This window comes from Strix uralensis, chromosome 1, assembly GCF_047716275.1.
Source record: "Strix uralensis isolate ZFMK-TIS-50842 chromosome 1, bStrUra1, whole genome shotgun sequence".
Taxonomy (NCBI): Eukaryota; Metazoa; Chordata; class Aves; order Strigiformes; family Strigidae; genus Strix; species Strix uralensis.
The window spans coordinates 83,020,064-83,033,737 of record NC_133972.1 but is presented as its reverse complement, the minus strand read 5'-3'; the positions used below and the strand labels follow the sequence as shown (position 1 = coordinate 83,033,737).

The 13,674-nt window shown below is 35.7% G+C and overlaps 1 protein-coding gene across 3 annotated transcripts in view; it reads right to left on the bottom strand.

The window, feature by feature from the left end:
- Positions 1 to 13,674, bottom strand: part of KDSR (3-ketodihydrosphingosine reductase) — a 28,612-nt gene that overhangs the window by 7,988 nt on the left and 6,950 nt on the right. For 2 of the 3 annotated variants that reach the window (XR_012629502.1, XM_074873461.1), the window contains exons 2-9: positions 13,489 to 13,578; positions 12,341 to 12,397; positions 8,407 to 8,472; positions 8,162 to 8,257; positions 6,868 to 7,059; positions 4,975 to 5,058; positions 2,158 to 2,241; positions 208 to 309 (exon numbers count right to left, since the gene is read on the bottom strand). Coding sequence is in view for 2 of the 3 variants with exons in the window: in XM_074873461.1 (XP_074729562.1) it covers positions 208 to 309; positions 2,158 to 2,241; positions 4,975 to 5,058; positions 6,868 to 7,059; positions 8,162 to 8,257; positions 8,407 to 8,472; positions 12,341 to 12,397; positions 13,489 to 13,578 (771 nt within the window). In the remaining variant the exon portion in view is untranslated. The remainder of the gene's footprint in view (positions 1 to 207; positions 310 to 2,157; positions 2,242 to 4,974; positions 5,059 to 6,867; positions 7,060 to 8,161; positions 8,258 to 8,406; positions 8,473 to 12,340; positions 12,398 to 13,488; positions 13,579 to 13,674) is intronic. The other variant, XM_074873470.1, reaches the window with a different exon arrangement.

Below are 13,674 nucleotides of genomic sequence, written 5' to 3'. Positions count from 1 at the left end.
GACAGAACTGAGTAGCAGGTAGTAATCTTAGCATTCCTGCCAACTCACTGCTTCAGCTTGAAAATACTACTTCAGTTTCCTAAACTTAAGTCTCCACAGTATTAAGAGACATTTGATGAAAAAATAATCAATGTTCGCTTAGTGTTCTACATTTTAAAGTATTTTAAACTATAATAATTGTGACTATGGGGCCTTCCCAAGTCTTACCTGCTGAAGACCTTCAGTAATAGAAGTGACTGGTGACATCCCACTTGTCAATATTGATAGCATGTAACCATCTGATCCAACTGAGCTGTTAAAGTTCCCTTGCTGGATGGAAGGAAAACAGCGATTAAGAGTGTAATTTACCCAGCTGTAGCAAATCATGAGAAGTCTTGTTTCAACAGCTATTCTCAATGAGCACAGCTGACTGATGTCACTAACAACAAATATTTTTATGTCAAAAAATATTAACACAATTAAGAATCAAAACATTCAAAAATATTTTGTGTTATACAGTAACATTCCAAAAGGCATTCACTTAAAAATGGACAAGGAAGCTAACCTCTCTTTAGAGAGAGGGGGGTGCTAGACTACTGCAGATTTCTTTACAAGACACAAAAGCTCTGAATTTCTTCTTGAAGCATGCTTACTGATGGAGAAAATGCACGATGGTCTCTCCATCTGTAAATATATTTCAGGGATAGAATTACACCCTAGCTCTGTCAGATCACCAACAAAATACTGCTTGCCTTTTGTTAAAAATCAGTGTTATCACATGAGATTTGGCAGGGGGGTGTACTTCAAATGCTAGCTAACAGGTCCTCCTTCATCTACATCAGGGATTTTTAACTTGCCCTCCTCAAAACCCCGAGATACACAGTGTGCTAAGGAATCCTGCTGGCAGAAGAAGGGGGACAGACACCAGGAAAAAGTTGTTTAGTTCGTTTTTGACTACTCATAAGAAAAACTACAACTCTGTAGCTCTGACTCCTAGGCTTTTCTCCCACTTGTTTCCAGCAGACTTTATGGTGGAAACCAGGCTTTCTGAAACACTACAGGACTAAATCTATGGAATGCAGAAGCGAAAGGACAGGGTGGTGTTCCTGAATCAGGGTTAGGAGTGAATCTACGCAAAATAGTAGAGGATATAAGATTTGGTTATTTACCAATGCACACCCGAGAGGACTGCGAGTTCCTACGGTACAGAGCTACCTTTTGATTTCTTTTAGTCTCTCAGCTGATGGCTTAAGTGCATAAAGACCATGTCTGAACTAACAGATCATCCAAAGTGCTGGAAAGCATGGTCTAGAAATACCAGATGGATGCTTAAGATTAGAGAGATTAGTTTTCCTTAAGCACCACAGCAGAATAATATGTGAGGTAGCACTTGCTTTTAAAATTCACCACCCCATCATTTTGTGTTTATGAGTTGTATTTGTGAAAATATTGTAAAAACTTCACAACTGAACACCTCCTGTAGATATAAATCATATTGAAGATCAAGAGTATTTGAAACTGCAAAATAATTAAGATTTTAGGATTCAGCCACTGTGCTTTATGAACATGAAATTTCCTGTTTGTTTCTCTTCTGAGGTGCTTTACTAAGCATGCAAGCATTCCATAGCACAGAACATTTAAAAAAAAATCCTCAGAAAGGCAATACACCTTAACCACTAAGAGCAGCATTTTATGTATTTGAATCATTCATAAATCACATACTTAAAAGACATTAAAAGCAAAAAAGGCTAGACTGCCTTCATTTATTGTAAAATTATTTTTATATGAACTCATCTTCAAGAAAAATAAGACAGTCCAACAAGCTTTTGAGGTTAGACAAGTGGTATTTGATACATAAAAAGTCAATAGAATTTAGTGATTTAAAGTCAGTCATAATTTGCCTTTGAGACATTGCATCATACGGATGCATCATTTTGTTCTGTCTAATGTACAACTTGAGATACTTTTTAGTTCCAAGAGATTGCATAAAATCATTTGTGGGCACAGTGGCAATAGAAAAATAAAGAAAATATTTCCTGTTCAAACTTACCAGCAAAGAGTACTGTTTTGTGTAATTTTGCATTTAGCTTAGCCACTGTCTTACAGTCTTAAACAAGCATTACACGTGATCCTAGACTCTCCAACAAAGAACGTACTTTAGAAAAATAATTTACTTACTATGGCATCTTTTACTATAACTCTGGCGACTTGTTCTGCTTGGCAAACAGATGAGGTTTCAGAAATTAGCTTCGTCTCTAAGGGCTTTAGTAGAAAAACACCAATATAAGTTTGACTAACAACACACAGAAGAGAAAAATATGAAGGTCAAATTTTGGTTTTGAGTCTTTTGTCATGGATGACATCACTGTTAGGAAGTGGTATCATACTGTCACCTAAAACATCCACTTAAAGGTAAAAGCACCTTCAGAAATGATAGCCTAATTTTATGAAGGGAACTGCCAACTTTTCCTTGAGTAGCACTTTATTAGTAATAAACTATAAAAAAACCACTATGAAAAAGTGTTTTCTTTCCCCCCAAGTACTTTATTTTCAGTAGAAGCTATTGAAATGCTTAAGCTATATCTCAACACCTGTATCAGTTCATTTATGCGTTTCGCCAGAAATAGATAGGCCTGAAATATTTTAAGATCCTATAAAACCACTTTTTTTTTTTTTTTTTAAGTTCCTCAAACTCCACACACTGGTATCCACCAAAATCCATCACCGCATTTTATTTCATGTTTTAGAGCACTTATGCCACTTTACCTCACTAGAAGAAAGCAATCATGGTGGTTATTTTAGCAATCACAATTTCTTTCTCAAAAAAACCGAAACAAGCCCTGTTTCTTACAGAAACAAATGGAAAAAATATTCTTTAAAGTATTTAAAGCATGTTTGTCATACCTGTCCTTTTAACAAATAAAACAATGTTGAGGCTAACTGCACACCAAGCTATTTAAATGCTCAATGCATTAACATAGATGGTTCTGTTGATGAAGAAAAAACAGCGCTAAATTAGGGAGAAGAGTACTTGGTCACAAGTGGACTTGTTGTAATGGCTCATCCAGTTAATTTTAATAACAAAATTGAATTGAAGCATTCAAGCCTAGTCAAATACTGGAAACTAGTTTAACTGCCAAGATTAGTATGTGTATTTTAAGGGGCGAGGGGGGAAGAATCAGTGTCTTTGCCAGCAGAAATCACATATAAACACCTTTTACGTGCTTTCCTACAGTAATATGGCTTACATCATCAGATTTCCATCTCATAAACCCTTTGTACTTTTGAGCCTACTGGCCAGTATCAAGCAAATCTGAAAGAGATATGGGGATGTCAGCAGTAATTAAAATACTGTAAGTTTGAGGAAAAAATTAGCAGCTGTTCAGGAGCAACAGTTAAAGTTAATGACATGTTGAGAAAAAGGCAAGCAGAAATCAGCCATTAAATACTTCATCTGGCTAGTCAGCCAACCAAAGCACGGTTGTCATTTGTAAAGCAGTCATCTCAAAAAAACAAAAAAAAAGTTTAATGATTAAACACAGGAAAGCTGTATCCTAGTTCCTGACATTTTATTTTACTGTATTCAGTGATTAGAGAAAAATAGTCTAGTCCTAAAGAGACGCAAACTACAGAGACAGATGTTTTAAACTAAGCAGCATTAAATAAATGCAACAATAATAAATTATCTGAACTCTCAGAGCAATGCAATATCGCAGAGATTTAAGGTACACTATCCTGACAGGAGCAAGTCACCTGAAGACTTCCCGTATGCTAAAAGAAAGCATATGTCTGCTTAAAGGACAACACTTTTTCACAAATAAGAGAAATCTCACTGAATCTCTTTCAAAGAGAAATCTTAGATGAACAGCACATTTTGCTGGTGACTACATTTCCTTGAAATAGGCTATTACGAAGACAAAAATCCCAGAGAATATGCAAACTATACAAGTATCTGCAGATGTCTAATTCTGGCACTTTATGTGGATGTATGGGTTTGTGGATGTACATGTTTAATGTGGATGTATATGTGCATGTTTAATTGTGGATGTACATGTTTAATACAGAATATCTATATCAAGAAATGATGAAGTAAGAATTGTGTTATACAATCCCTACTGATTCCCATACAAAGGGTGAAAGACAAAATGGAATTCAACCCTAACTTCCTATTATACACGATGGGGCACCCTGAAAAGGCTGAGCTTCTTAGATATCAGGTTTCTAGTTCACCGTAGGCAAATTAAAATGTAAGACACATTTTTCTCTAGTTATCTGATAGTTCAGTCTGAACATAGGGCCTGAACGTAGTTTCTGGAATTATAATTCATGTGTAGGGACATGTCAAATGACAAGAGGTGACTACATTTTTGAAGGTCAAAACTTTCACTTTTAAGGTTAGCCAAATGAAGAAGGCCTACTGCCGACACCCTTCTGAAAAGTGATACTGTCATTTGCACTACAAACACAATGCAAGAGAGATTCCTTCCTACTTTAACACTAGACAACAGCCACTATTGAATTGTGTCATTAGATCTATTCATACAGCATAGTTAGTTTGCAGACCTCACTGAAGGAACTGAGGTTTATTTTGATCTGTCACATCTATTAGAACAACTGTATATTATCAAAGACACAAAATAGGAGTATTGTTTCCGGCTCATTAAGCTTTGATATCAAAACAATAGTGGTTTTACAGTCTACCATTGCACAACAATATTTTGATTCTGTACAGAAAGACTTTGCAGTGTTTCAGATATTAAAGATAGGTAGTTCTTCCGTTTAAAGACAGAACAATATACTACACAAAGTTATCCTATAAGCTATTTAACTCTGAGTAGTTAAGTTGATAAAATTGAAGTGTTTAAAAGTACTTCTTAAAAATCTTACTATGCACTGATTTCCAAAGTACTATGGAAGTGAATGAAATCTGAAATGCATTGCTTACTGTGAAGCAAGCCTTTAAAAACATTACAGTATTACTGAAGGACAGTTTACCTTTGTTTTACTTTCTTCTGCAAAGCCAGGTGTGTCTGTATCTGGAGGATAGGCCACTGTTACGTAGATATTATACGGTTTTACCTGTATTTTACAAAAGTAAGTGTTATCTTAATACTGACAGCCTTTACACATCCCTCAGAACTTCATTAACTTTGCTTGTACCAAAGAAATACAGCAAACATGAATTCAAACTGCTTCTAGTGTTAAGTCACCCTCACATTCAGCACTTGCAAGACTGACAGCTTTGTCAAATGAGAAAGCAAACCAAAGATTTTAAAAAAAAAAATGGTTGTGTTGTTTTAATAAAAATATCTAAAAAAACTTTGCATTCGATGCAAACTATTTGATGAATCTAAGTGTTTTAAGATATTTAGGAGGCATATGAAAGTAGTTTAGCTCTGTAATTTTACCAATTTCAATTTAAAAAAAGACTAAACCATTGCCAAACACCAGTACCTGATGTTCATAGACACGAGGCCAAAAAGACTTTCACTGAGGCTTATTAGCATGGTGTTTTTGTTGTTGTTTATGTCAACATATTTTCACTGCTGGACAAATATAAGAAAAACACAACAAAAAATGTAGAATTCAAATTTGGTATCTTTAAGAGGTATACTTAAGTCACAAGGCTTTTCAACCCATCGTATAAACTTGCAAGGAGTCAAAGGCTAAGGAGACAAAAAAATAAGTAGAAAATGCGAGGAAAAATGGAAAGTCTCATGTCAAGGATTGCATTTAGTTATGTATTTGTGACGTGTGTGTCATGGAACTATATCACTTACTGCACTACTATTCAGAAACTACTACAATGCAAATCTGTACTCCAATACAAATAAGGCTTTTAACGAAAATATTCAGAGGGCTAAGATAAAGCAAAATATTGTAAAGCACTAAGCATTTTTATTTGTATTATGAAACATTCTATATTGAAAACACTTACTGAAATACCACATCACAGGTCCATAAACGCCCTATTTTTAGTTTTGAATAATTCGATCTTCACAAAAATGTCACTGGTCTGAAGAAAGACCATGCAGTCATGTTCTCTTTGGCAGGCCAGAAGCGATAACAGGCAGTTTTACCCCACATTCTTATCCTGATCAAGGCATACAACTACACTGAACAGAACAGGGTAACAACAGGGACTATGCAAGGGTTTAAAAACAAACACAGACACTTAATATATAAATGCTTAACAACTAAAATATACATTCTTAACAGAAGAATAAGGGAAGTAATTTTCAAATAAATTTTACCTGTCTTAATACAATGTACTTACCAACCTTGTTCCACTGAATAATGAAAACAGTGTTTGTTTGGATTTTAGTCTTGACTTACGCATAAGCTTAGATCGTTGCACTCTAAAAAGCTCATATACACCAAAATTTAAGAGGGTGAACCACTGTCAACACAAATTTTTTTGTTGGACAATTCTAAAATTCCAGCTTACAAGTTTTACTGTTTCGTATGGTTCACACACCACTTACCATGGCCTCATAAAGAAGTTGTGAAACACTGGTCTACCCCTCATGCTTCAATAGCATTGTGCACTTATGAGACTTGAAAAAGTCTTTTACTCAAAAGTCTTAAAACCCAAGTCCTTTTAGTTAAAATTAAAGGTTTTTAAAAAGTCTGCACATGTGGTCATCTTCAGTTCTAGGAACAGATTCAATCTATTCCCTCTTATGCAATTGAAATCAGCTTAGTTTCTGCAACCCCATGCAGAGTAATAGGATTGTACTGCTGCCAAAAAAAGGGCCAGCATAGCACAGATATCAGCAGTGCTGCACAAGACAAAAAGAGAACTATTTAAATGAAAGTGTGCTGTGCTGATATTTAAAAAAAAAATTTGTTTAGAATCAAAAATACTTAAAATTATTGCACACATACCTCCATTTGCAGGGCTTCAGCCAATCCTCGAAGAGCAAACTTTGTTGGAGAATAAGCTGTATAACCAAATAGGCCTAATTGCCCAGCCTGAGATGATACAAACACAATCCTTCCCATTCGTCGTTCCTTCATGGTAGCGATTACTGCTCGACTTGGGTAAACACTACCCAGATAATTGACTGCCATTAATCTCTGTACAAACGATATTAATATGGTATTTGAGCCACAGATTCAGAATCCTTCAGCTGTGTGATATTATTTATCAAAATTCCTATTTCAGTCTGCTTTAACAATGAAGTTCACTAGATTTGTAGTTCTATCAGCTGGCAAAAGAAACAACAATTGTTTTCTATTCTACAGCTTCATAAATCGTTTTATAGCTAAAAATCTCTCTTCAAGCTGAAATCCAGTCTATTTACAAGTCTTAATAGCATCCAGGATACTGATAATACTGTGAACCATATGACCTTCAAGGAAAAAAGAAGCATATTTGAGGGAAAATCTAACCTAAACAGTGTCCAGGAAGCAATCCATTTACGCAGATGTATGAAAACATACTGAAATGAAAGTTTAAAGAGCTTTCTAAAACAGGAAACAGGAAAAATTCTGTGTATTTATGCATTTCAGAGACTTTATTCTTTGGCAGGACAAGGGGAAGTCTTTAATTACACTCTCTATAAGACCTAAAACACAAGTGATAGCCTATACAAGCAATAGAATGGATGATTCAAATTTATTATAAAAAATTATGCCTATTTACTATTTTCCGATGATTCAATGTTATCTGTAGATGACTGGGGGCCTGACAGCTGTGGGCATAAAGTAACCAAAATACAGGGGCTTGGGGTTTTTTTTTGTCTTTTCATCAGAGCAGCAGCTTCTCAAGCTGCAAACAATTTGTGCACCTCAAGAACTGGACACTGATAACAGCCGAATTTTTAATTAAAGATTAAAAAAAAAAATCTTCACCAGAAAAAAAAAATGAGACCATGTGAAATTCAGTGCCTTTCACAGTGCATTAAACTATAAAAAAACCCATGCCAGGCTTTTTTGCAGGCTTGAGGACTGACTCCAGAGGGAGAATTCACTGTTCCAACCCATCAATGGACCAATAGTTAGGTGAGAAATCAGAGGCAATCCTCGCAAATCTAAAGACACACCTAATTCTGACAGCACAAATCAAGTGTATCACTATTCATACAAAGTGTGCAAAGATATAGGAATGCAATCTAATCATTAGAATGGTTGAAAAAGAAATCATCGTATAATAAAAGAAAAAAGTATGCTCACTCACTTCAAAAGAATTCACTTCAATATCCTCAAATTTTCCTGTAACTGATGTTCCTGCACAGTTTACAAGCATGTCAACTGGCCCCAGCTTCTCCTGAGCCTAGAAGAGGAGACAGAGGTTAAGATGTTCTTTAGCAGGAAAAAACCCCTTCCTATAGCACAGTATCATTTATAAGAAACTATTTCCATTAGAAATACATCACATCCAAATAAGCTTAAGATACATAGGTCAATCAATTACTTCCTCACCTGTTTTAGAACGTTCTCCACTTGTTCATAGTCTTTAGATACATCAACAGAAATACATAGCACAACCTAGGAAAGGAAAGTGAAAGAACATTTTTACAACACAGGAAGTCCAGCATCTGTTGACTCTGAGCCTTTCAAAATGAAACAAAACCCAATGACATATCTTTTCCAGAAAAACAAGAAGTCTTTTTCACAGGACAGTTTGCACTTCTCCCACACTGGAGAAAGCAATCCCTGCCCCCTTCAAGCTCCTCCCCCTCACACACACACATTCTAGTATAATAAAGATTATATTAAGAAACAATAAGCACTTCAGGATTTTCAAAGCAGCTACTCATGTGCCAAGTATAATTTCTAATTTACTGTACTAAGACACACTACGACTTGAATTATTTACATAAAGTTTAGTAAAAACTATTCTAACTAAGGCAGTCAAAATTCCACAGTGCTACATTTAACTTTCACCAGCGCTAAACACAAGTCAAACCATTTGTGTGGCTTAGGCTCATCTTTAAGAAAAACAATTTTTCTTTCCCACGTCATAGAAAGGCATGGTTGCAGTGTTGATCTGAAACTGCAGCACCAGCACTGCAAAAAAACTTTTCCAAAATTTATAAAGCAAGTGTTAGTACTGACAATGCACGCTACCCACTTTTTCATAATTTTTTTTTTTAATAATAGTAGTAAACTTAGTTGCATACTGTTTAATTGCGACATGTCAAAAGCACAACTAAAATAAAAATTCTGTGAGAAGCTGACTAGTTGCAGTGTCATAAACATCTAAAAAGTGAAGTAACATGTATATGTTTACTCCTTGTCTGGAAACCCAAGATTATGGGTTTTAGTTTGAAAGTTAACAGAAAAATGAGAATAAGCACTGGGGGGGGGGGGGGGGGGGGGGGGGGGGGGGGGCAGGCAGGGAAGACAGGATGACAAGAAACAGATGACAGTGATATTTAAGTTTTGTTACAGCTACAAGTTAAGCCCCATTTTTCTTGAAAGTTACTGATTACTTTCGGCAAGATGATCTCAGAATCTAGATTTTGAAGCATCTTCAAACCAACTTCTGGCCAAAGGAAGCACTGCTTTTGGGTTACCGCTTACAAACTGTAAGATCACTACAAACTCCAGCTTGGCTAGGTATTGACAAATAAGCTACCCTCTCTGCTGAGCAATCAGCAAAGCTTTGGGGCAATTCATCATCTTGAAAGGCAAAGCAATCTCATACCACAATAAAAGGAGAGAGTCCTGTATTCTTACTCCTATTTCTATCCTTTCTGTTACTTTGGTCAATTTATTTAAACTCAGTTTGAGGTGAAATAAAACAAAGTCATCACCAGTTTGTAACAAGTATCATCATGACCACTTGTGATGAAGCACGTGGACACACACACAAAAAAGGCTTACCACAGTGTAACTAACTGCTTTGGCAGCTAGCCATTTGTCAGTTCTGCCTCTGGTCAGACTGCAACACTTCTTAGCTGCATAAACAGTATCTGCTTGCCATTCCTGCACAGCAGGTTGGCTATTCCTGCCTCCCAGCATTGTGTATAGTTGGACATCAGAGTAAACTTGTGGTGCAAGTTATTGGCAGGTCTGCATGCATCTCCCCTTAGGGCATTTATTACATTTTGGAAATATTTATCTTTTACATAAGTTTAAGAACAAAATAGCAGTTGAATGAAAACGATGTTGATTATTTGGATGTCTTTGAAAGATCAGTGAGAAAGTTGAAAAAAAAAATAATCACAGTTCTGTATCAAAATTGGAGCTGTTGGTTAATACATCAGATTGCACAGATTAGTTATTCATACTGTGAACACACTCAAGAACTACCATAGCTTTTATTGACTACTATCACTTTATACAAATCACCTCTTTGCTTCTATTATATATTCTTTTTTCTGCTACAATATACTGATTACCTTTACTCCAAAGCGTGCACTATAGATCCACGCCTAGGACGCAGAATATGCTGCCAGAAATAGTCTTAATATCCCCAGCCCTGTTTCTCACCTTTTGTTCTAAATATTGCATGGTGCTGGATCATTAATAAAGCTTTCACAGTAAAAGATCAATACAACTCCCAGTGAAGTAACTGGGAATATTCTGTATTAGGAAAGGGATTAAAAAAAATTGCAAAAAACACTTTAAGGGCACGGGTTCTGTTCCACTGCACACCTATACCCAATAAAGGCTGCACTGTCAGCACTCTAAATCGCATGCAAATGTTGAACACTAAAATGTTCGTAGATGTCACACCTTAGTTGTCAACACAACCTGGTTTCATGTATATATCCAAGAGTTGAACTGTGACAGCCTATGCTCACATAAAAAGTAATCTTTCCTGAGCATCTTTTCTTCTTAGCTCAACATCTAGTAAATATAACAGTCTGTATATCAGACAACACCTTTCTCTACACTCTTTCAGCAGTCCTTTTGTACAGCTCCTCTTGGCTCAGCTACCCTCACTTCCCAGCTTCTGACCTGCTGCTCCAGCATGAGCTTTGCCCCAGACTCCCTGCTTTTTCTAGTTCTGTTCTTTGCATTTAGATCAGGCAGGCTTCCCTGTGACCTTGTCTACAACCCAACAATAGCTACCAAAAAGCCAGCCTGCCTATCACTCCCACTGCCTGTGCTTAACCTGGCTGCAAGTCTAGAGCTGCTTCTGTAAAAGCAATCCTGCTAAGTCTGCAACAGAGCTTGCTCAACCTTGAAGGTACTTTCAGAGATTTTAACTGAAACTCTTAGGAAAATGCACCAAGTAATATTCTTTTAAAAAGTCCACATCTATCAAGCTTGGACATATTTTAACAAGAACATCCTGACACAGTGTTTGACAAGAGATTAATGCTAAGCTTGGGAAACTACTAGGGCAGCTAAAAGAAAATGGTTATCAGGATTTATTTTTCAAAAATGGGCAAAATATAGTTTCTCCTCACCTCAAATGGCTTAGTTTTTCAAATAAAGTTGATCTGAGTAAGGCAGCATGCACAAGAAAAAAAAAGATCCGCTTGAGCCATTTGACAAAAATATAAGAAAGTGAAGACAGAATCTTGTCTTATAAGTGGAAGTATTAAGAAAACTTTGTATCAGCTAGTACTAACATTATTGCCACCACATATGTGGCTTTTTCCATTGCTTCTTTTCAAATCCCTTTCCACAGACAAATAAATTGCTATTTGTAACCATGAAAGTAACAAAAGAGTTCTGGAACACAAGAAAGGAGAAGTCAGTCAAAGATGTTAACAGTCTCAATACTGTTTCCCCTCTCCCCTTGATTATTAATACTGTGAAAAAATAATTCCAGCATTTGGTCTTGAAGTTGCATATTTTGAACATAGCAAGCTTACCTATTTTAATCTAGTACCTCAGCAAGCTCTAACACAGTGCCTTTATGCATACTATCTATTCACCAAAGCAGCTTCAGTGTTTAGAAGTCTCAGAACTTCACAAATTTAACTTGTGTGTCTGTTACAGTACTTGGCCAGGAAAAGGAATACAAGTATGACATAGTGAATTAAACCTGGCAACAAGTATCTAAACTTCTTTCCCAAGACAATCACTGTATTTAAGAATTGCAAAAGGCAAGAGACTTAAAAAAAATTTGGTTCTTCCACTTCATCTTAAAGACTACAAATGCTTATCAAGTGACAGTAAATTGCAGCTATCCAAAGAAGCCTACTACACCTACAGCTGAAGATATCAATAATCTTCTCTTAAGAAAAGCAGGCTAATGCACTAGAGCTAGGCAGCATCAAATGTAGCAGAGTTCAGAAAATCTCCGTAAACAGATTGGCATTTTTGAATTCAAATACTGAGTCCTCACTCATTTTTGTCAAACAGCTCTGTTTTAAAGACAGTCACTACAACATAGTTCAGTAATCCTACCTTAAACAAAACACACAACAGCTGCTGTTAGCAGTGATCTTACCTGCTTGTCATTAACACAATTCTTTTCTATTTCCTTCTTTGTCTGCAACAGCTTGTTCTGAAATGGATAGGAGAACAGCTAAAGCAGTTCTGAGAGCAATTATTAGTCTTCAGTATTTCAATGGGGCTTAAAGAGGTTCCCTAAAACCCACAAAAAGTTATCCTCAACTAGTTATAACACTTCATTATTGTCATTGTATAGATTTATGAATATATATGATGAAAACATGAAATCCATCAGCTACCAGAACTTGCTTACCTGTTTTTCACTTAATCTTCTAAAGCCAGTAACAACTTCTCTAACAGATTTAATGCTTCTGTTCCATTCAACTACACAGAGCACCTAAGACTGTAGGTATTATTTTTTCTCCTGTATTTTGTTCTATTTTATATTTACATGATATTACATAAACCATTCCAAAGAACAATCACTGTCACAGAATTATAATAAAAATTAAACTAAAATTTGGTAAATTCAAATTGTCATACTCCTTTCAAGAAAAATTGTGTTAATTCTGGCTGCATTCCAGGTTATGCAAAGTAAGTTCTCAAGTGTAAGTAAATTATCAAAAACAGCTGGGACTGATGCCCCCCAAAAAGTTAAGTGCTTTAATTTCCTGAATAATTTTTTTTTCTCTATAAATAAAATAAACCATTATGAAAACAAGTAATTCCAACTAAATTTTGAATACCTCTTAGTTAAAAAAACCCAAAGCAACGCTTTTTCCCCCAAAATTGCCATGATGAACAGTTTCACTAGTAAAAAGTATGATATAATGCTGAATAATCTGTGAATTTTAAGAATTATCTTTAATCCCCCAGTTGTCACTTACTGTAGGGAAATTCTAAAGTTTTAAAGGATATAGGATTTTTCCTTCTTTTGTCCTCTGCCACAGATCTAGACAGTGAAATAATTAACTATTAATTAGTGAAGTGATAGCACTGGCAGAGTTTTAAGGCAAGCTAATCACAAATTCCATGTTGAGCTATACTCCTTAAAAAGGCAGCCACCTCTGCTATTCAAATGCATTAATTTGAAATGCCTAATATCCTCTTAAAATATACACTGATTATCAACTCCAAAATTATTACCCACCTATACAGATTTTGTGAACAGAGTTTAGCCAGTAAAAATACACATGCACTTACCTCATCCCTTGCAATCAGTGTTATGAAAGCACCTTGCTTGTAACATTCAATAGCAATACATTTTCCAATTCCACTGGAGCCTCCAGTTACCTAAAAATTATTTGAAAATGGCAGTGTTAGTCCATTATTCTCCTCCCTTCTCCTATATGAATCAAATCCAATAAAAATTCTAAAAATATACTGATT